This window comes from Neofelis nebulosa, chromosome 6 (assembly GCF_028018385.1).
Source record: "Neofelis nebulosa isolate mNeoNeb1 chromosome 6, mNeoNeb1.pri, whole genome shotgun sequence".
Lineage (NCBI taxonomy): Eukaryota > Metazoa > Chordata > Mammalia > Carnivora > Felidae > Neofelis > Neofelis nebulosa.
The window spans coordinates 32,237,096-32,260,013 of record NC_080787.1 but is presented as its reverse complement, the minus strand read 5'-3'; the positions used below and the strand labels follow the sequence as shown (position 1 = coordinate 32,260,013).

General features: G+C 41.3%; 1 protein-coding gene across 5 annotated transcripts; it reads left to right on the top strand.

Annotated features, from left to right (window-relative positions):
- The first annotated feature begins 554 nt into the window (after positions 1–554).
- IRF4 (interferon regulatory factor 4) lies at positions 555–21,181 on the top strand. 5 transcript variants are annotated; one of them, XR_009262871.1, is made up of 10 exons: positions 555–660; positions 2,000–2,276; positions 3,570–3,756; positions 4,610–4,698; positions 5,410–5,554; positions 7,818–7,925; positions 10,209–10,562; positions 13,348–13,460; positions 15,372–15,773; positions 19,187–21,181. XR_009262871.1 is itself a non-coding variant. In XM_058733213.1 (9 exons), the coding sequence occupies exons 2-9, from the start codon at positions 2,061–2,063 to the stop codon at positions 15,513–15,515; spliced, it is 1,353 nt and encodes a 450-aa protein (XP_058589196.1). In that variant the 5' UTR covers positions 555–660; positions 2,000–2,060; the 3' UTR covers positions 15,516–19,101. The 5 variants fall into 5 exon arrangements, 4 of the variants coding, with proteins under 4 accessions (XP_058589196.1, XP_058589194.1, XP_058589197.1 ...); XM_058733213.1 differs by lacking the exon at positions 19,187–21,181 and having other exon boundaries at positions 5,413–5,554; positions 15,372–19,101; XM_058733211.1 differs by lacking the exon at positions 19,187–21,181 and having other exon boundaries at positions 15,372–19,101.
- The last annotated feature ends 1,737 nt before the right edge of the window (positions 21,182–22,918 follow it).

Below are 22,918 nucleotides of genomic sequence, written 5' to 3'. Positions count from 1 at the left end.
GCAGGATGTTCTCTAAACACCTAGGAGGGCAGGGCTGTCAGCAATAGCTGCGATGCCAAGGGTGCCTCCCACCCACCCTCCATTCTACAATGTGGACAATTCCTACGTTTTTGGTTACATACTCTGCAGGTGAAGTCCCCGTCACACCAGATTCCCGCTCCTACACGTCCCCCTCAACTTCCCTCCCTAACCACATCGTCCTCGTTTAGCTGTTATTAGTTATCATTAATCGGCCTTCCGCAGGACCTGGCGCTGAGGCGGGGTTCCCATTTTAGTGCCTTGCCCTTTGTGGGAAACCGCCCCAAGTAAGAGTCCCCCAGGCTGGGAACGCCCGACTCGAGTTGCGCTCTCCGCTCACAGCGCGACGAGGGTCGCAGCCAGCGCGAGAGCCTCCAGCCTGGCGGCGGCGGCGGCAGCAAACCCTCCAACACACACTCCTTCTATCCTTGGCCCTGGGACTCTCCCGCGGGGCCCCAGTCTTCACTCACAGCGCCCCCTTCGCCCCAACCCGGCAGGCGCATTGGTACCCGCCCAGCCCCGCCCCAGGCTCCTCCCCAGCGGGGCTTTTAAGCTTTATAAAGTTCCTCTTTCCCATCTCCGATAGTTTCAACAGTTGAACTTGGGACCCACTGCTGCCCTCAGCTACGAGTTTGGGGCGAGGTAAGGCTTGGGGTCGGGCAAGAGCACGGATGTGAGGCTGGCACTACAGAGAACCGGGAACGCGAGACTAGAGGTCCCGGGGTTCATATCGAGGGCAATGCAGGGAAACCCAGCTTAGGAGGAGGGAGGGAACATACCCCTTGTGGGAGCTCCGATTCTCACCTCTTCTGCTCTGGGCCCCGGGGCCTCTGTGGGAGCTCCGTGGAGGGCCAGACGGTGCAATGCCCAAGCATTGCCCTCACCACTCTGTGGGCCGGCTCCGCCCAAGCCCGGGAGAGGCCACGCGCTGGATGGGATAGGATAAAGAGACTGGCAGGGCCCCAGGAGTGCCCGAGGCGGGACCATCGAAAGGACCCACGTAGGACTACAGGCTTTCCCTGAGAGGGGACATCCCCTTACTCCCAAGACTTCAATCTCAGACTCTTTATCCTGTGGCCCTGAAGGGCCCAAACTCACGGTGGCCTCCCGCGCATTTTTCCCCGGCTGGTGGTGGTGGAGGAGGAGATCCAAATTTGGGCCACTTAGGGCCCTACGCTCTGCTGCCACAAACCCATGCCCTCTGAGAACCCTCCCGGCACCCTCCCCGCCTCCGCTCTCGCTTGCTGGCCTCCGGGGTCCTGCTGATGCTCTGCGCGCCAGAATCTTCATCTACTTGGGTGCGCCGCTCGCCTCGTCGTGACCCGGGTCTCAGCCGCGTGTTGCTCCCAGGGCCCACTAATCCTTGCTAGCTGCAGAGGGCTCAGGGATACTCTTGAGGCAGAGCGCAGGTACTGGAAGAGAAGGCCCAGGCAAGAGTTAACTGGTACTGAGCACCTAGAACGTCCAAACTGCAGACGTTCCCACGTGCGAGATCCGTGGCGCTCGGGGGCCACCAAGGGAATGTGAATGGGAGAGTGGGCAAGAGTGGTAACTGAAAATGAAGGGAGGAATGGACTGGCAACGGTTTGGGAATGGGTAAAGACGAGCAGGAACTAAGAGTGAGCAAGCAAACGGTGCCAAAGATTGGTGGCGGCTGGATTTTGCAATGTGCACAAAGGCTAGAGTTGTGTTGCCTGGGCAGCGTTTGGCTTGTGGGATGTGTATCAAGAATGGAGAGTCCAGAAGGTGGGGAAGGAGGATGGACTACGCCGGGGGCACGCTGGAGGGGCGGCAATACCGGACGCGCCAAGGGATGAGACAGGGTGTCTTCTCTCAGGGGCCTTTGGCAACACCGACTTTTATAGAGCGCTCTTAGCTGCCTCAGAGACTCCAGTGCCTCGTGGTCAATGCCAGAGGGGTTTGAGAAGGGTGCTCAGAGCGCTGTTCCACGGTGGCTAAAGGCCGGCCCTCTTCTCTGTAGCGCAGAGCTAGAGCAGGAGGCGGATCCTAGGCGCGTGAGGGCGACATTAGGCGCGCTGGGCATGAACCTGGAGGGCAGCGGCCGAGGCGGAGAGTTCGGCATGAGCTCGGTGAGCTGCGGTAACGGGAAACTCCGCCAGTGGCTGATTGACCAGATCGACAGCGGCAAGTACCCAGGGCTGGTGTGGGAGAACGAGGAGAAAAGCATCTTCCGCATCCCCTGGAAGCACGCGGGCAAGCAAGACTACAACCGCGAGGAGGACGCCGCCCTCTTCAAGGTTACTAGCACGAGGGAAGCCCCAGGTGGGGGTGGAGGGAAGGCCCCAGGAGCCTGGTGGGTCCCTAACCCAGACTCCATGGCGAACCCTGTAGGCTCCTGACGGTTCTCAGAGGAAAGGGGACCTCGTGGGAAGGACGGGATGGAATGAGACCCGCGGGGCGGGCGGTCCGGGAGCATCAGGTGGCAGTCAATTGGCAGAAGGCTTGAGAGGAGAGAGATTTCAACCTTTGTAGTGTTTTTAGAAATGGGGGACTAGGTCCCAATCCTGAGCGTGTGGCATGAGCAGTAGACAGAGAGTCAGATGGCTCCAGCAGCAGGGAAATAAATGTCTGGAGGCTCAGTCCGGGGAGAGCAGCAGTCCAAGGACTCTGACTTGAGTGTTCTTGGTTGCATTTCTGTGATTTTCTCTTTCTGTACCTCTGGATACCTCCTTGCCTTCTTTGGTCAGCATGTGTCTCTCTTTGTCTTCTTGTTTCTTTTCTGTGAACACCCTTAGATGTGCTTGAGTCTGCCTCTCTTTTCGTGTCCCTCTCAGTATGTCTATCTGTCTTTTTCTGTTTCACTGTTTTTCTATGGAGACCTTTCTGGATTTTTTTTTTCTTTAGTTCAATGTCTCTGGTGCTGTCTCTATCTTTTAACTCTCTTTGGTCCTTCCGTGTGTTTCTTGCTCTCTGTCTCTGACTCCCTCTTTTCAAGCCTCTCTCCATAGACATGGACATAGACATATTTCTCTAGTTCTCTCTCTCTCTCTCTCTCTCTCTCTCTCTGTGTGTGTGTGTGTGTGTGCGTGTGTGGTGATGATTGTTTTCCCCTAGAGCAATTTACCCAGTGAAGTGTGCATTAGGGCCCAGCCCCACCACCTGCAGGCAGAACACGCAAAGGGGACTTCCTCAGGAATTTGTTCTCAGAATACCTCAGATTGACCGTTCAGACATACTCTATGGGTAGCAGCTGACCCCACAACTCTGCCCCTAGTTCCAGTGTAACTCACTTCAGATACTGAGAGGATGGGCTGATAAGGGCCCCTTTCCAGGGATCCTCCACATCTCTCCTACCTTTTATAAATACCTAGAGAATGTTCAAACCACTTGTCTTGAAGTCAGCAATGATAGAGTCCAAGGTGAAAAGTATTATGCCTAGAGTACACCAGGTGTCTTTTTGTCCCATGTTTTGAGCAAAAGTATAAATCTAAGGCACCTAAGCATCATTCTTTCCTTTAGAAATACAATTCTCAGGTTATTTTTTTTTTAAGACTTGTATTTTAACTTTTTAATCTCTTCTTTCCCACAAGGCTTGGGCATTATTTAAAGGAAAGTTCCGAGAAGGCATAGATAAGCCAGACCCTCCTACCTGGAAGACACGTTTACGATGTGCTTTGAACAAGAGCAATGACTTTGAGGAACTGGTTGAGAGAAGCCAGCTGGACATCTCAGACCCCTACAAAGTATACAGGATTGTTCCTGAGGGTGCAAAAAAAGGTGGGACTTCCTGGATTGGGGTCACAGAATATAGACAACCAGACACTTGTAATGCCTTAATTTCATTCTGAGGATTGATTTGTCTATTATATTTCAAATAGCCTGCCTGCTTTCTGCCTCATGCTCAACCCCAGCAGGCTCTTTGCCAAGTCCTCAGGGCCATAAATTGAAATTCTTGTGGTATTGGTTAGGATATTTCTCAGATTCCAACTCTATACCTGTAGGTGTATATATATGCATGTGTGTTCATCTGTGTGTGCATATTTTTCAGTTAGTTCTATCGATGTAAGATATAGGCCAAATTTTTCAAACAAAAAATGGAAAACTTGTTTGAAGCTTTATCTTTACTTATCAGTGTTTCATGGTTAACCATTTTGTAGAAAGGAAGCATACATATATCTGTATATTGTTACTATTTTAAGTAAAAAATGTCAACTTTTAGAGTGTTCTGTGGTCAGCTGGGATGCTTATTGAAATTCATAACTTCTCTTCCCAAGTTTCTGACCAGTGTGTCAGAGTAGAACCCAAAAATATGCATTTTAAACTAGCCATACAAATTACTTCACTTATGGAACATCTTGCTGGTGGGGCTCTTTATGTGACAAGGTGCATTCACACACAGTATTTCATCTCCTTCTCTACCTTTCCTACATAAGTCAGACCTTGTAGAAACCAGTTTAATGGACAGAACAAGTAATTGCCCATGGTAATTGCTGGAAAAAAATGCCTTATTTGTCAACACTGTTATGCATTCTAGGAATTAAACTCTTGGGTATTTTTCTAATATTTCACTTTTAGTTATGATAGTTCCTTTTTTCACACTTTGCTATTTGTCTTTTGCTCAAACACATAGGAGCAAAGCAGCTCACCCTGGAGGACCCACAGATGACCGTGAGCCACCCCTACACCATGACAGCTCCTTATACCTCACTCCCAGCTCAGGTATGGTGGAGAATGCAGGGATTCTAGAAGGGGAGGCTGGGTCTGGGTGAGGCCATGTGAGCAAGCTAATCCCACATAGCAGGAAAAATACACAAACAAAAACAGCAGCACTTTGTTTTTGCTATTAGTCAATTAGCCAAACCAAATTCCCAATCACTGGATGAATATCTCACTTTCCACCTGGTGTTACTATTAGTGTTGGTCTTAAGGACAGGAGAGGTGGGTGTATCTGCCTGTTGGTAGAGACTTCTACTGATTCTGAAATCTGGGAAACAGATCTGTTGTGGAAGATGAAACTTTTGGAAGCAATGCTTTATCATGTGAAACCACAGGGCAGCTGATCTCTTCAGACTTTTCTGATGTGAATTGCAGCTCTGTTTTATTCACTCTGGTGGGTAAAAGAAGGGAAATTTCCCTGCAGTACTTTTGGTGCCAGGTTTAACCATATGATAAAGCTTTACATAAGTTATTACTTTATAACACTGTCTTCATTGTGCTTTTTAATTCTTTATGGCTACTTTCCACCTAGTGTGATGAGCTATTCACTCCAAAGTCTTTTGAGATGATAAAATTATTTGGCTGTCAGCCAAATAAGAGATTCTGTGAGGAGTTTGAATATAAAAGAATCTGCCGCTCTTTCCCAGAACCAACCAACTGATCTTTGCCGAGCTGGTTGCTTTTCATCTCAGCTTCTCCCTCATGTTCCTTTAGCAGGTTCATAACTACATGATGCCACCCCATGACCGAAGCTGGAGGGAGTACGTCCCTGATCAGCCTCACCCAGAAATCCCATATCAATGTCCTGTAACGTTTGGACCCCGCAGCCACCACTGGCAAGGCCCAGCTTGTGAAAATGGTAAGGAGTGTGCTGGACTGGTTCCTATGCCTGTGGCTGACCCAGTGGAACAATCTGGGCCAAAGAACCCTGTTCTCTCCTGATCTGTCCTTCTGAGCAGTACCCCAGTTCTTTCCCCTTCTCAGAGCTGCTAGGAAAGACCTCACGTGCAGTGGAGAGAGGGTTTTCTCTCTCCTGCAGGATGGTAAGGTCCTCAGGGGAAGGAATCCAAGGCCTGCTTGCACCAGGATCTGTGCTGGGAACTGCCTTACGTGAGATCTTATTTAAACATCACAAAAAAAAAAAAAAAAAACAAAAACCCATCACAGAGATCCATCCCAGGCAGTTAAAAACTGCCCATTTTTGAGACAGACACACATAATATAAGTAATGCCCAAAGTTATCCAGTGAAAGTGAGGGGCTGGGGTTTAATTTCAGATCTCCTAACCCCAAAGGCCAGCCTTTCATTTAAGACAGAAGATGTCAGATATCAAACTGGTTGGCTGTAGTTTTTAAATTATCTGTTGGTTAGGGTAACATTTTTCATCCTCCCTGAAACAGTCCTTGGTAAAAAGTAATAGATTTTGTTAGTCTTCCCTCCTGGATTGTCCCTTAATGTTGACAGGGCCACATAATCTCACTGGTCTGTTTCTTCCATACTATAGCTGTGCCCAAGCACTCCCTCTATAGGGATACCAGGAGATTATTGAGCTGGTATATTTCTCTTAACCAATAGTGTGCCCATGGAACACTTGGCTGGCTCAATTGGTAGAGCAGGAGACTCTTGATCTTGGGGTCATGAGTTCAAGCCCCACACTGGAGGCAGAGTTTACTTAAAAAAAAAACAACAATAGTGCATCCATTATAGTTGTTCTTGGGATTAAAGGTGATAGTAAGAATGTAATGAATAAATACTACAAAAATAAAATGGTCTCCAGGAGGTGACTAGTGCTGGTATTAGGGCCCAAAGAACTTTGCTCACTCTGGATTAGATGTGGTCCCATGCCCGTAGGAGCTCCCCAGACATCAAAATGAGAACTCTCAGTGGAAGCACTAATCACTAAGAGCAGAGAAAACTTCACACAGTAGATTGAATACAGCAAAACACAAGCTTTTAGGACTTTTGAGTTAGTTATTTAAATAGAAATCCTGAGACAGGTAAACACTCAAGTCCTTCTCTATGTTCTAGGAATATTTGGTCCTTCACAATTTAATCTGTTTTTCTAATCATGTTTAAGTTTACCATCATTTAAAATTTGCATTGAGTGGCATGTTTACAAAAAAGCTCAGAATTTGATTTTATTAGCTTTTCAAGAGTGATTTGCAACAAAGGTTGTTTTCCATACCACAGTGGAAGAGTTAGCTAACTCATTTCTGAAATTCAGACCTATGGCTAGTGCATCAGGCTCTATTGAACTAAGAACTTTATTAACAAGGCAATGCCTCAAACTATACAAAAATATGGAATCGGTAGATATATTTTGAAGCATAGGTGACATTAAGTGAAGTGCCAACAAAATTAGGTTCTATTACATATTGTTTCTCTATTAATGTTTAGTGTGACCCAAAGCTACCAGGCTGCCAAGAGACATGGTTCAATTTTCTCCTGAACCCAGAAATAGAAACTAAATAAGTGTGAACTAAACAAACTTGGAAGTTTTTAATTGGGCTCTTTGGCATCAGAGCTCAGGTAGACCTGAGCTCACGACTCTACTGTGAACTTGCTACGTGAACAGGAATAAATCTTTCTGAGCCTAGGTTACCCTGTTTATCAGGGTAATTATGGAGGGATGTTGGTCAAAGGGTACAGACTTCCAATTATAAGATAAATAAGTCCTGGAGATCTAAAGTACAACATGGCTATAGTTAACAATACTCTATTCTACTGAAAGCACCTAAAAGAGTAGATCTGGAATGTTCCCAGTATACAACACACACACACACATGCACACACACACACAATGGCAATTATGTGAGGTGACAAAGGTGTTAACTAACTTAAAAAAAAAAAGAAAGAAAAAATAACAGAGGGATTGTTCCAAGTTTCCTTCCAAAGCTGTGAAAGGCTCCTTCCCCTTTCAGTCTTGTTTTTTCTGATTGGACCTCATCTTGTCTTAGTTCCTTGAGAATGCCAGTGGTCAGTTCTAGAGGGCCCTTGGCGCATCCCTCCCAGGGTTGGTGCACCCCTCAGGGGCTGAGTGGCCATATCCCAGGGAGAGGAGACCTTCCAATGCGTCGGACAGATTCTGTTTAGACATCATCTGATTCTTATTTACAAATGCAGGTTGCCAGGTGACAGGAACCTTTTATGCTTGTGCCCCGCCTGAGTCCCAGGCCCCCGGAATCCCCATAGAGCCAAGCATAAGGTCTGCTGAAGCCTTGGCGCTCTCAGGTGAGTGCAGCGTTCTGTTCTAGAGACACCCCCAGGAGGCTGGCTTCTGCTGTGACTCCACCCTCACTTTGGGGTAGATTTGATTGGGGGGGGGTGTCCCTGAGTACAGCCCATGGACACTGGCTTTCTTCCATCTGGGGCCTCAAGTGGGTGTATACACATCTGACTCCCAACTTGTGTGAATGAGGAAAATCATTAGAAAACTTCGCACTAAGAAACCAGCTTGCTATTCTGATGCCAATTCTAAATGCTGGCTTGAATTGAGTCATTTTAAGGTCTCCATTTGACATCTATCTGAATTTCCAGAAATATGCAAACACCTCAGCTTTACATACTAAGGGCCCCTCTTCAGCCAACATTCTCACAATGTAGTATAATTTCTTAGAAAAATACACAAGGACTTCTCATTTTGAAAAGCTGATCATCCTTCCAGGTTTAGCTGCAAATAGGTCATCCTCTTTGGCATTGAGATCTTCCTCTGAAATTTGACATATCCTACAAAAAATTTGGATTAGATCTGATTTTTAAAGTTTCATTTCCCTGCAGTTCAGAGATGTTGCCTATTTTAAGGAAGTCACCTCAAAGCTTACTAAACATATGTGGTATGTGTGTATTTATTTTTTAGATAACATTTGGATTGTTTTAAAATGGGACTTGTAATTATATTAAAAATAAATAACTTAAGCTTCAGAATTCTCACCTGCCCCTAAGGTTTTTTAAAAATCAGATATAGAAAATATAAATTCTCAAGGTTTCAGGGAGTTGTGGGCACCTTTCTCACTTCCAGGTTAACCATTTATTTCTTTTCAGTTCTGAAGTTCCAAATGAGGCTTACTGCCTTTCTTCTTAGATGCTCCTAAATGATGGAGGGGAGATGTTACTGAAAAGAAAGGGTTGTGTCTGTTTTTAGAAACTTTCTAACCCTTCTCTTCAGCACCTAAGACTTGTGTGGGTGCCTGAAAAGTAGGAAATAAACAGCTATTTATATCACTGGGAACTTGTGATTTCTGATGACATTAAATGAAATGAAACCTGCCCTGAAAGTCAACTCAAATGGCCAACACTCACTGTCATCAAGGTACGCTGTCTGAGCTCACTCTCACCTAGTGTGTTTACAGCAGCAGAAATTGAAGTGGAGAATTGACACAGTGATGTGGGTTAAGTCTCAAAACCTGCCATTGAGGAATAAGAGGGTTTTGTGGATTTTTTTTCTTTTTTTGGTATGCGTTATACAGATTATCAACCTTAAGCACATTTGTTGGACAACTGCAATTCCCATTCATTTGAAATCCCATACAGTTATGGGTGGGTAACTGTTGCCTTTCCATAAAGCCCTTTTGCATTTCAGTTAAGGGGCCCTTTGCAAACCTAGCTTGGTCCTTCCAGTTTGTGAAACCTTCAGAAGAAGGTTCTGAAATCAGAAAAATTTCATAAGTGAACTCATCTTGTTTAATGTTTTAGAAAGCAGTTATTTTCAAGGGAGATTTTGAAAGCCTAGTGGGACTTTAGCCTTTGAACAGTGTTCTTATTGATTCTTTTCTTTCCACATGAATTAATTTTATTATACAAGTCGTACACATATAGCATAAAAACTAACTTGACAATCAGGAAAGCAAAAATGGAAAAAAAAAATCATTCCCATTATACTTCCTGAAACTTAAACATACATATATGTATATGTGTGTATATATGTATTTTTATGTAAGTGACATCATATTGATATTTTAGGACAGTTTCAGATGTAAAATATTTATTTTTTGAAACATCATTATATTCTTTTTGCTAGTAGAAATTTAACTTAGGGTTTACTTCCTCCAAAATCAAAACTTATCACCATGCTTAAAGAGGAATTTTTGTTCAGTGGCACATGACTTCGTATTTTAGACATAATTGTCATGACCACTTTCATCATCATGAAAACAATGACATAGAAAGTTCGTAAGAGTGATGCTCTCTAATACAAGTCAAACATATGGTGCAGAAAACTAATGTAAGGGGTGCTCCCTCTCCACAAAAATATCTATGGTCACATAAATTTGGAAAATTCTGAGTTCAATAACATTAAATAGATTTTTGCAGGATTTCTTTAATATTGGTCACTATCCGTGACTCCAGGAGGGAGATGAAGGCATGTAACATTTCCTACACTTCCTTCACTATGGAACTTTCTACTTTTTATGGAGTATCAAATAAACATGTTCTGGTTGAGTAGTTTGGCATCCTGGTGGGTATCCAATGTTCCTTGGTCCCTTAGCACTGACTTTGAAATCTCTATTTTTACAGACTGTCGACTCCACATCTGTTTGTACTACCGAGAGATCCTGGTGAAAGAGCTAACCACATCTAGCCCTGAAGGGTGTCGGATCTCCCATGGGCATACCTATGACGCCACTAACCTGGACCAGGTCCTTTTCCCCTACCCAGAGGACAATGGCCAGAGGAAAAACATTGAGAAACTTCTGAGTCACCTGGAAAGAGGTGTGGTCCTGTGGATGGCCCCTGATGGGCTTTATGCCAAAAGACTATGCCAGAGCAGAATCTACTGGGATGGGCCCCTGGCACTGTGCAGTGACCGGCCCAACAAGTTGGAGAGGGACCAGACCTGCAAGCTCTTTGACACACAGCAATTTTTAGCAGGTAATACACCAAATTATCTGTTAGAATAGAGCATCCCACACCTGTGAGCCTAAGAGACAGAATAGAGGGGGTGACAGTGTGCCTGCCACAGTGGTTCAAACAGAAGGTCACTCCCACACCAGACAGAGGTCTTCCTTCTATTAACCCCTGAGCCCAGCCAGCATGATCTGAAAATAGATTTCCTGTTTGTTCATCTCTCACCTCTGCCTCTACCACCTGCTCCTCTCCATTAGCAGAAGGGTGTGAGGAGGAGGGAGATTGCTCAAGGGCATTGTGGTTCAGGCTGATATCTTAAAATTCTGGTCTTCAACCAATTGTCACTGACTAATAAAGTTCACACTTTATTGGTAGTATGATCTCAGCAAGCATGTCTGCTAATGTGTCAGCTTTTTTAAGATTCCTAGGAAAGTCATAAAGGTTAGAAGTGTATTGTTAATGTTCTTGGTTCTGAGATGTGTTACCCCTATGCAGATGCCCTCCAGCAGGTGGGACCAAGGGTAGAGTATGTGGAACTGATTTTGCAAAAGGGAAATTATGAGAAGGATTTGAGTTATCTCTATGATATGCATGTTTCAAAACATATTTTCTAAAACCAGTGAGTTTTGTTTTTCTAGGTTTGATTTCATAACAGTTAAATTAGCCGTAGGCTGGCTTTTGTGAAACCACTTTTGTGAAATTATTGTTGAAGTTTCATCCAGAGTGTTCATTCAGCTATCTATATGGATGATGCCTCCTTTGGAGGGAGAAAGGTGTTCCATTAGCTCCCTTCCACCTTTTTCTGTATCTTATCCTTAAGTTATTCTTTTATAAGTACCCCTTCAGAAATACCCTATGTCTTTGGATTTTCATGTGACTTTACTTTCCCTGAATGTGCTTCTTGATTCAATTCATTTAAAATAAAAATATAAAGCATCTATGTGCTTTGACACCATTGACATTTGCTTAGCCTTTTGGGTCTCAGTTGCCCAAATTTGTGTAGGCTCATCAAATTCTCTTTAGTGCCCCAAGAAAAATATGTCTCTATATGACTAACCCTTGACTAAGATGTGTGACAAGAGGAAGAGGGAGAACTGAGTTTCTGGTTCCCCGAGGCAGCACCAAGGTGAGAAAAGCATGTGGGCCTGAACACCTCTTCCTCTCTATGAGCTGCAGAACTGGCTCCAAGCCTGCACTGTGACTGTTTTGTCCATCCTGGGGTCCCCTGTGGTAATCATGGTGGGCACCCAAGGAAGAGTCAAGAACCACAAAGGGTCATCTTGTCTGTACTTCTTATATCTGCAGTGAAGTCTGAAAGAGCCCTTATGGGGTTGGATCTCCTCATAGATATCCTCACCAAGACTGTGAATCTTGGTCTCTTTCAATTCAGAAGATGCCACAGAACTAGGGCTTTAGTTAAGGTGTCCCAGGGGAATGACACTTGCTTCTGTGAGTTTCTCTCATCTTGTATGTTTTAGGAAGGTAGAATCCTCCCATTCTATAGGCAAGAAGAAGGAAAGCATATTCGACCAGCTATGAACATCCTCAAGCTGTGAATTCACTTGCCTAGAATTTAATACTTATCTGTGAGCAAGAATTGTTTTTTCTTCATCTGTAACTAAGGGGTGTGCTTTTTGCTCACTGCAACCTCCTATCTTGAAGTATTCACTGAAGTTCAAGGAAGAACCTGTGAACTTAAAAACTGCAGCTATGTAGACCAGCTTCTGCATAATCAAGGATTCCCACAGAATGTTCTCATGTTATCAAGCACTTGAGACACGACTTTTTCGGAGAATTGTGCCAACTCGCCACTCTGATTAGCTTGTGTAGGTGTAGTCTCAGACCTCAGTAGTGTGAATGCCTTTTACACATTCTGACTAAGTCAGTTAGGTTTGATTTGAATTCTGGAAGAAAAAAAAAAGCAGGAAGTCAAACAGTCCAGTGAGTTAGTTAGAAACTTTTCTTCAGTTGAAGAGAACAGTGGAGATCTTTGATATCTACCCATTCAGGATTTGCAAACTACTAGGGACAGCCCCAAAAGGCAAAGCCCGAGGGTGCATATCTGATCAAGATGCATGCGCACACTGTTCTGCAGAAGTTGTTGCAGCAACCGTGTAAGTGTGTTTTCTTTTGTGGAGGTGACATTTAACTTTAGCGGAAAGGAAAGAATAGGAGCCACAAGAGGCATAAGAATCATCTTGAATGTGGGCAAAGGGACATGGGTCAATGTCAGGGATTGTACAAGTGTTGTTTCCACAGTGCTCAGTCTCTGTTTTGAATCCTTAGGGTAGGGATGGTGCCTTCAGGATATACATATCCAAAAAGTGGGGACCCCTAGTGCTTCATCACTACCTTTCTCATTTCAAATCAATGTCTGTCCCAGAAGATAGGCAAGAAGTCAGCTCAAAGTCCCACAGTTTAGGCTTAGTGCCAACTAGGACACAGACGCCCATAACTGGTGCTTGGTCTCCAAGATAATGTGAAGATTTTCAGTGATGCCTCAGTCACAGAAAGGTCCCTCTCTTGGGTCAATGCCGCAAAGCAAGGTTCTTAATCTGCAGGGCATATTTCCTCTAAAGAATCAAGTGAAACCTGGAGCCCTCTCAGGAAAAGCACACATATGAACATATAGATGAAATTCTGTATCTGGGGTCTAAAAGTTAAGAACCCCACTTAGAGAAATAAAGAATACTCTTATTTTAGTTTTCCAGATCAATGGTAAACTTTTGCTTCCTGCTTTAACCTGTCCTGTTCAGTGATGGTTTCTGATCAGGTTTATTTATTTATTTTTATTGTGGGGCTTCTCCAGAGCTACAAGCATTTGCTCACCATGGCCGTCCCCTGCCAAGATTCCAGGTAACTCTGTGCTTTGGGGAAGAGTTTCCAGATCCTCAGAGGCAAAGGAAGCTCATCACTGCTCACGTGAGTATTTAGTCACATTCAAATGATTGAATTTCCCTGTTTTTCATCAATGGCAGGGTCTCAGGAAAGTCTCAAAGGAAAAGTAAATGTTAAGTGACTTGGGAAAATTATGAGGGAGGAAGCAGGGCCCAGTGAATGGTGCAGGGAGCACAGCCCAGAGACCCATTTGTTTTTCCCAGACGTAGAGGTCTACTAATCACAAACCTGCAAACATGGGCTTTATTTGTCCCATCTTGTGTATTGATCAAGACATTGTCCTATTTTCATTTTATAAGGATCTAAAAGGACTGGCGGTTATAGTTGCCCTTTAAAATTCTCCATGTTTAATATTGCTTTTAAAATGCTGTCTAGCTGATCTTCACTTGATGGAGAAGTTTTCCCAAATGGTAAACTATTTACTGACTTATGTATTTTGCAGTTTCTCCAAAAGTTTTCCAAATCCTATTTTATATCTGGATTTTTAGAAATTATTTTAGTGGAAATCAAGGGCCATGTATTATTTGGAGGAGGCTCTTTCAAGGAGTTTAAGTAGACCAGACCACTGCAATGTTCTCTAGCAGAGTTGAAAACAGGTTGAACTGCACCAAGTAAACATCTATTTCATAAAAAAGAAAAGAAAAAAGGTTTATATAGGTCATATTTAGAATAAGTTTGCCACAGGAAACAGAGTTTTGAATACCTAAGATTTTTGAATCTGAAAACTTTATATTGCTACCTAGCTTTGAGAGTTATTAATGGGTCCAGACAATTAAAAAAATTATAACAAATAATAAAAACATTCAGGTCATATTTTAGTTCTGATAGTGTTTCTTGTTGAAAACTGAAATAGCACACTAATTTTAAACACACAGTCCCGCCTCTTGATTGTAAAATCAAAAACCAACCAACCAACCAACAAAAATATGGTCTTTATATATTTTAGAGCTTTGTCATGAATTCTCTCCAGTTATTGATACAATAATTGATATCTTATTAACAGCTGACTAAATATACTTGGGATTGATAAATAACATTTCAAAAGTTGGTGGAAAACTCCTGCATCTGTCTGAGTTTAAGGGGTTTTTGGATGAACTAGCTCTCCTCTGAGTTAGGCAATAATGGGTCTCTGGGAGTTGTCTGGTATGGAAAAGAAAAATGGGTATGTGTATACCTAGGAGTTCATACTCCTTTTTACTATGGATTTAGTTTATTTTAGGTATTTCATGTGAATTATGCTTAAGTTTCTATATCTCAAATGACAGAAAGGCTCAATTTAATGGCTTAGTTGATTGACAAACTATTCAGTTTTCTTAGATGCTGTAAATTAAGGAAATGCTGAAAGCTGAATTTTTTTTAGTGAATGTGAACCACACAAATAGCCAAACAAGATGAATTGGGGGTTAATTAGCCTCTCTTTCCCCATAATAGCAATGCTGTTGTTTGATTTTGCCCCTTTTGTTTTCCTTTATTTTAGGTTTAGAAATATACAGATTATGTAAGTCATCCAGGAATTGTAAATTGTTCAGGATTTACACCTTCATCCCTGTCAAACTGTGGTGGTGAAAAACTCATTGGCCTAAATTATCCTGAATTATCTCAAACTTCATTAATCATCCCAAACTTCCTTTTAATTTGGCCATTTTACTTGATGTGCTTAGGCTTAAACATAAATTTTAAGTGGCTATTGATTTAAAAGTATCATCTTTGACTTTAACTTCAGTTAAAACCAAGAATGAGTTAGAATCTTTTTAAAGGTTAGTATGTGTAAAGACTAACAAAAAGTTACTTCTTCAGAATGTTTTGATGTGTGTAGCACTTACCTTTGGATTTAACCTTACCATACCTTCAGATATTGAGTTATTTAATTATAAGCCAATTATAGGATGTTAAAAAGAATATTTCAAAAATATCTTTTAAAATTTCTTTTTATAGGTCGAACCTCTACTAGCCAGACAACTATATTATTTTGCTCAGCAGAACAGTGGACATTTCCTGAGGGGCTATGATTTACCTGAACATGTTAGCAGTCCAGAGGATTATCATCGATCTATTCGCCACTCCTCCATTCAAGAATGAAAACCAAGACAAGTGATTTTGTTTCATTTAAACATCTGACTTTGACAGGAACAGCTGATTGAACTCCCTCTTTTTCTTTTGAGAAACTTGGAAACTGGGGCTTCAGTTCAACACTTCAGGAGAATCTCAGCGAGAATGAGTGTAAAAAACCAGCTCCATGTAAATGACAGATGAGTTTATTCCAAAAGGAAGGATGGTCTTCAGGGTCTTCTGTAGACTGCCATCTTTGATAATTACTGTGAAAATTGACCAAAGAAGGTGTTTACATTTACTTAAATGATATATTTAATTTGATGTGGATTATTTCTTGCTTTAAAACTGAGAAAACGTGTCTTTCAGTATTTACCACTAATTAGAAGGATAAAAGTAAAGTGCTGTACTATTTCTCAGGGAAGTAATATCTAAATTTGAGGTGACTCTGCCTACAAAAGAAATGTATTAATGCACATAGGTGATGTTGGTCTTGTAGAAAATACTTGCTAATAGAAAGGAACAGAATCTTTGACCGAGGTTGGACCACGGGGCCTCCAGCTTTGGGGTGGGTCATCACCCCCGCCCTGGCCTGGGTCTCGCCCTATGATGGGCTTTCCTGCCCTGCCTCACACTGTCCCCCAATTTTCTCTCTTCCTGAATGCCCCTGGAAGCCAGTTGGTATTTTGTGGAACCAAAAAGCATTAGTGCTACACTTGATTAGTATATTTTTGTCTGTTCTACAATCTCATAATGACTGGTTAAGATATTTTTTGTTTGTCTTTTTGTCTGTCATTCTATAGAAATTATTGGTAAAACTTTTTTTCTTTAAAGAAGAAAAAAATAACAATCCAAATACTAAAGATATATTTTTGAAACTCGGTGACATTTCCCCTCTTATCCTGTTTGTTTTGTTTGGCTATCAGTTAGTTATCCATGACAACACTAAAGAGGAGGAGCCGATGCTTTTCAATTTGGTGAACTCTGTTAGGAAAGATGATGACAGGATTTCACTGATTGCATAACTGCAGACTCAGTGGGCTGTTTTTGCTTATTTTGTATATTATATGCTTCCTCATGCCAATATGGTTTAACAGGGCCTTTACTTGCTTAAGTAAACCTGATCACTTCCTTGTTGATTGTTTTGGAAAAGTACAGATGTTTAGACTGTGATGCTGGCAACTGATATTTTTATCATACTACAAAAAAATTGCTATTACTTTCAGGCCCAGAAAAAGACTTGATAGTTCTCAAATATATACCACTCTTATTCTAATCTATATTTTTTAAATCACTCAACAAACTGTATCCCTTGCATTAGATAGATTATAGATTATATATAGCCTTTATCCAGTTTAGTAAGCAATGAAGCATTGGAATGTTATTTTTTTTAACTTTTTAAAAGGAGTTTTTAATAATAACATAATACATATTAACTATGGAAAATGTAAACAGTATAGACAGGCAAAAATGAAGCACATCATCCTTCTTTACTGTAACCCAAATCCTTCTCCCTAGAAATATCCTCAAGAAGAGTTTGACTTATTCTTCCAGTACACTTCATTTCTCTATACATATGCATCAGCTCAAAAAAACCTGATAGGATCATCTTGCAACCACTTTTATGCAGTGCTCTTTTAACCTAACAATACAGATTTACCTCACTCTTTTTAGAGGCATTGTCGTCATAGAACTCCACCACCATGCAGTCAGTAGCATAGTTTATGGAATTTCATCAGCCGCTAAGAATGAATACACGTGGACAGCAGATTATACTTCATGAATTGCAGTAATTTATACATCTTATAGATGCAAAATGTTTTAGGGTATATTATCCTAAGGACGAATTGGAAACAAAATTAGGAATGGCTGTGACACAGGCCCCACGTGTGTGGCCCTCTTCCCTGGAGAATAACCCCATCCCAGCACATCAGAGAAGCTCTATGGTGTCAGTCCCAGGGCTGTTTTGTCTTCTGAATTCTCCAAGCAGATGCTTGATTTCAAATGCTGTTGTGAATTCTTTACTTTTTTTTTCATTCTTTCTTTTTTTAATATTAAGCTGCTTTAACACTGGAGTTAAATTTTCTGGAAAATGCTCTTGGCTTGGGCCACTTCACCTTTTCTTATTTTTGCTCTCATCTACATTGGCTTTTTTTTTTTTTAATTTGGAAGAATCCAGAGTGGGCATTAGTGAATGAATTATGAAATAATCAGGGTGAAGAATCCCGACAGCTGTCTCAGAACTTTGAAAATGAATAACTATTCATTCCTTGACTCATTCCTTGACTTGATGAAGTGGGATTAGCAAAGTGGAATTTAGTTTGTTTTCAGTAGAAGATACTATAGAAGAGTTTAGGCATTTTTTATGCTAAAAAGCTTCAGATGGCAAGGTTTAAAAATGTGTAAGTCTCATAGGTGCATGTTCTAAGGGCTTATTTCCTGTTCTTTGGATTTAGTAGAACTGGGCAGTAGTTGATGTCTTCTGGAACACTATAGAGAACCAGGGTGACCAACCCATTTAAAACCCAAACCTTGGAACCCCCTCAGTCCTGGGCAAAACAGGACAGTTAGTCACCCTATAGAGAAACCCAGCAAGACTATTGCCTTTGAGCAAAGAAGACATTGTTCTATTGGGAGATAAAATTTATCTTGCATGGAATGAGCAGCAGAACAACATGGTTATCACCAAAGCACAGATATGCCCAGGTTCATGTTTAGAAAAAGGCACGCACTGGGCTAGGGTCTAAACAAGGTTTTCTTTGCATGTCACTGTATGTAAACCCCAGAGTTGGACAACTCTGGTGCAGGGTCTGGCATGGGTTCTCGCTTGAGAAGCTGAGAAACAGGTGGACATGCATCCCAAGAGAATCCTTGCTCCTGTGTTGGCTGTACCAGTGAACATCAATATTTTTTCCCATCAGTTATTTTTAGCAAAAATTCTTTTAGTTCAACCCCCCTGTTATTTCTCTTTGATCACATTTCTCCCCTTTCTCCAGGTGAATGTTTTTCTGGAAGTGGTGAGCTTCCTTAAGGTCTATATTTTTCTATGTATCTCCTTAGTTTATAATTGACTGGCATCTATTTAAATATTGCAATAGGGCCATTGTGCCATATGTATTGTTCTGCAATTTACTTTTTTCATAGCCCCATTTTTGAGATTGTTCCATGTCCGTGTTCTCATCCACCTCTTGTTAACTGATGGCAAATAGCTTGTCACATGATTGCAGTGAAGGTCAATTTTCTTGGTATTTATTTTCACTGCTTTCAGGAAAGCCTGTATATGAAATGTAGTTGAAGTGAAGGAGAAGAAAGAGGAGATGTGAAAGATAAAAGAAAGGTCAGCAGGCCAATCCTTCTCCAATATAAACTCATATTTTGTTTTAGACTCTTTGAGATGGAAGAAACCTAATGGGTAGTGGGGTTCATTTTGCTGCACCCCATCTGTATAAGTGGATAGGACCAAGCAGCCCCCTGACTTCAATCCAAAGCTATGTTGGTTCCATCTTGCTGCTAGGCCTCCCAGGCAAGGGTGTCTGGAGAACTAGGTAGATCATCTCATGGACAATTGTATATAATCATGCATGAATTTTATTATAAAGACTTTTAAAAAAAGTAATCTGTTGTGAGCTGTGTGTGTGTGTTATTAAACACTCATCTTGATAGCTTTTAAAATACTTCCTCCTTCTGTTGTGTTTTTTCAGAGAGGCTGCTGCAGCAGCCTGCTTCCTTCCTGGTTGTTGTATGGGTCCATAAAATCTGATCGCAAAGTGCTCTGCTTGTTTAAAAAAAACCAGCAAAACTTGTCCCAGCATACGGCAGTTTCTCCAGCCCATGGAAACACATCTAAGGAGAGTATTGAACAATCCTTTCCCTCTTCTCCCTTGTGTATTTTAAAAGGTCTAGTAGACCCAAGGAAATTGTTAATGTTTCCTTTTATATTCATTGCTTCTTTGATTTTGTCGTTGTAGTTAAAGGGGAGGGGATGTAGGTTAACCAGCATCCGGAATGTGAAATATAACATAAAACTGTAGAAAAAGAACCTATGAACTGCTTACAAGTCTACTGGGAACACTAGAAAGACGGGGCTGCAGCTTGTGGTGTTAAAAGCCTTGCAGCCAAAAATTTTGTGGAACTGTCAGAAATGTTTGTAATCTGCATCTAGGAGCCCCAGAATACTAGTTCAGAATAATTTTGAATTTTCTAGGTGGTAATCAAATAAAGCTAATGGGAGTATAAACTATCATACTGCTTTTGGGGGCTCTATCTGCTCAACAAATATGAATAAACTTGAGTCACTATATATAAGCAGGATTTTTTTTCAAATAATATATCAACTCTTTATGTCTAAAAAAGAATTTCAAAGGGATTTTGAGCCCTTGAACTTGTTCTTAAGTAATATAACACCTTCCTTAGGTACCAATGTTTATAAGCCTTTCTTTATACATAGTGCAAATTTGACTATATTGAGTTCAGTTTTCTTAAAGCAAGTTTTGTCTTGACAAACACATACTTTTATATAGACTGCACTGGCAGTGTTTATCAATGCCAGAAAAACATCATCAAGTTCTACATCATCTCTTTGGAAAGACACTCCAGGGGTCATAATATCCTTTTTTTTCTAGGACAGTCTATACCTAAATTAACTCAGGTAGATAAATCTCTTCTGAATTAGTAGAGAGTTATGAATTCTAGGGTGTTATAGATATCAGAAAACACTTTCAGTGGCCCCTGTTCCTGCCAGGTTGGCAATATGTTGGCATATGGCAGTCTTTAGATCTGCCATTTTTGTTTAGACCACCTGTCTGTCATAATCTGTTATAATGTTCATTTTATCCCTGTCCTTGAGTGACTGTTCAAAAGTTTGGAATCCATTGAGTTCAATTATGAACATTTTATTATTCTTGAAAAGCTGTTGTGTCTCTACTTTAGGTAAATTACAATTCTCATTTTTTCCCCTTTTTTTCATAAGCCTGGGCTTGATGGTAGCTTTAAAGAGAATTGTACCAGCAAATATAACTTCCTATGCTTTTTCTTCCCCCTCTCCTCCTGAGTCAGGTTTCCATAGCAATCTTTACCTGGAAGAAAATTAACAAATGCATCTGAAACCTCCACCTTTATTTCTTGTCATCCCCCTTTCTGTTTTCACATTCCAGTTCTGCCAGACTATTGCAATGCCCAAGGGCACCTGTTCTCTCTCCTGAAGACTTCTGTTGCTACCTGGTCACCTGGCTAACCCCCTTTTCTCCGCTAAGTCTTAGCCATGACATTTTCTCTTGCTGGAAGCATTTCTTCACCTCCTACAACTAGGTCAGGAGACTTTCTTATTTGTACCTTCTGTTTGGATCTGTAAAGGATCATGTTGTTGGAGTATTTAAAAAAGCACCCCCACTATGTACACTCTCCCCTCTGCTTACTGCCAAGCAATTAGGAGAAAGAAAGTAACTTGCCTGTATACTTCTGGCATTTTTCTTCTAAAGATAGTCTTTCTGGGGGGAAAATAGGACTCAGAAAGCTGGGAATTTAAGAAAGATAAACTCTTTCACCATTTCTGGTTTCCCACTCCAGACTAGAGAAAGATGATTGAGCATAAAAGAAGAATGAGAAGAAATGAATGTATAGACTTCAGCATCTCCCTGATAAAAAAATAACAAAACCACAATGAGATACCACCTCACACCTGTCAGAATGACTAAAAATAACAACTCAAGAAACAACAGATGTTGGCGAGGATGTGGAGAAAGGGGAACAATTTTGCACTGTTGGTGGGGTGCAGCTACTCTGGAAAACAGCATGGAAGTTCCTCAAAAAAATAAAAATAGAACTACATTATGACCCACCAGTTGCACTCCTAGGTATTTATCCAGAGGATACAAAAATGCTGATTCAAAGGGGTACACGCATTCCAATGTTTAAAGCAGCACTATCAACAATAGCCAAATTATGGAAAAAGCCCAAATATCCATCAACTGATGAATGGATAGAGAAGATGTGGTGTGTGTGTGTGTGTGTGTGTTCCATATATATATATGGAATACTACTCTACAATGAAAAAGAATGAAATCTTGCCATTTGTAACAATGTGGATGAATCTAGAAGACATGCTAAGTAAAAAAATCATTTAGAAAAAGATAATGTGATTTCACTCATATGTGGAATTTGAGAAACACAACAGATGAATATAAGGGAAGGAAAGGAAAAATAATATAAAAACAGAGAGGGAAGCAAACCATAAGAGACTCTTAAATACAGAGAACAAACTGAGCATTGCTAGAGGGGAGGTGGGGGGGGATGGGTTAAATAGGTGATGGGCATTAAGGAGGGCACTTTTTTTGGGATAAGCACTGGGTGTCATATGTAAGAGATGTATCACTGGGTTCTTCTCCTGAAACCAAGACTACACTGTATGTTAGGATTTCAACTTGAATTTAAATTTAAAAAAATATCTACTGCCTCTTAAAAAGAGACTTTAAGGGACAAATAAACTTGAGAAAAGTCTGTTGAAAGGAATAGTGATGAAGCATAGGTTATGGAATGGCAGAGGGGAAGGACTGAAGGAGAACCCCATAGTAACCTGTGTGGACCAGTGACCATTTGGATGGTGGGCATCCCAGGATGTGTTTGAGTGGAGACCACACCGACGACCAGAATGCCCTCTCCACTTTCTCCCCCTACCACCTGCCTGGGCCCTAAAGAAGCAGTGCTAAATTTAGTGCCAACTCAAAAGATACAAAGTGAATTGAGATTGAGTTTTCATTATCCTTGTGGAATAAGAGCTAAAATGAAAAATATATTGTTAAAGAAAATTTGAATTATATTTCTTAAAAACTTTCACTATAGACTTAGATTTGTACTTGCTGTGTCTATAGTACAACACTGACCATTCTTTATTGTAATTGCCTATTTATTAATTTTTCTTCCCTAACATAACTCCTTGAAGATAGAAGCTGGGTTTGCTATTGTATAGCCAGTACTTGGAGCAGCATCTGACCCTTAGTATGAACTCACATGGATTTGCCTAATAGGTCCAACAGTGTCCAAAGAGGTATTAGCTAAATAACGGGCCATCTATAGAATGAAATGTTATGTAACCACTTAAAAATTTGTATGGCATGCAAGTATTTTATGACATGGAAAAATGTTTGTTACTTTGTTAAGTGAAAAGGAAGCAAATTTCAAAACAATGTGAGATTTTTTTTAAGTGGTGGCAATTTTTAATTTTCTTGTGTGTTCTTTTATATTTTCCAAAATTTCTTCAATGATCACTTATTTTGTTATCAGGAAAAAAAGCAGAAAAGTTTGTATGTTTCCTTCTAAGTTTGTACGTTTCTTTAAACACGTGTGTGTATTTCCTTTCTAACTCATTGCCTTTCCAGGGGAAAGGCACAGAACATGAGTGGATCTTTTCTGCCACAGGAAGCTCCTCCCTGACTGTG

Bases quoted from the DNA above. Each gene is read 5' to 3' on its own strand.
- IRF4 (XM_058733211.1), top strand. From the start codon at position 2,061: ATGAACCTGGAGGGCAGCGGCCGAGGCGGAGAGTTCGGCATGAGCTCG. The intron at 2,277-3,569 runs GTTACTAGCACG...CTTTCCCACAAG, and splicing joins AGGACGCCGCCCTCTTCAAG to GCTTGGGCATTATTTAAAGG. The intron at 10,563-13,347 runs GTAATACACCAA...GGGCTTCTCCAG, and splicing joins CACACAGCAATTTTTAGCAG to AGCTACAAGCATTTGCTCAC.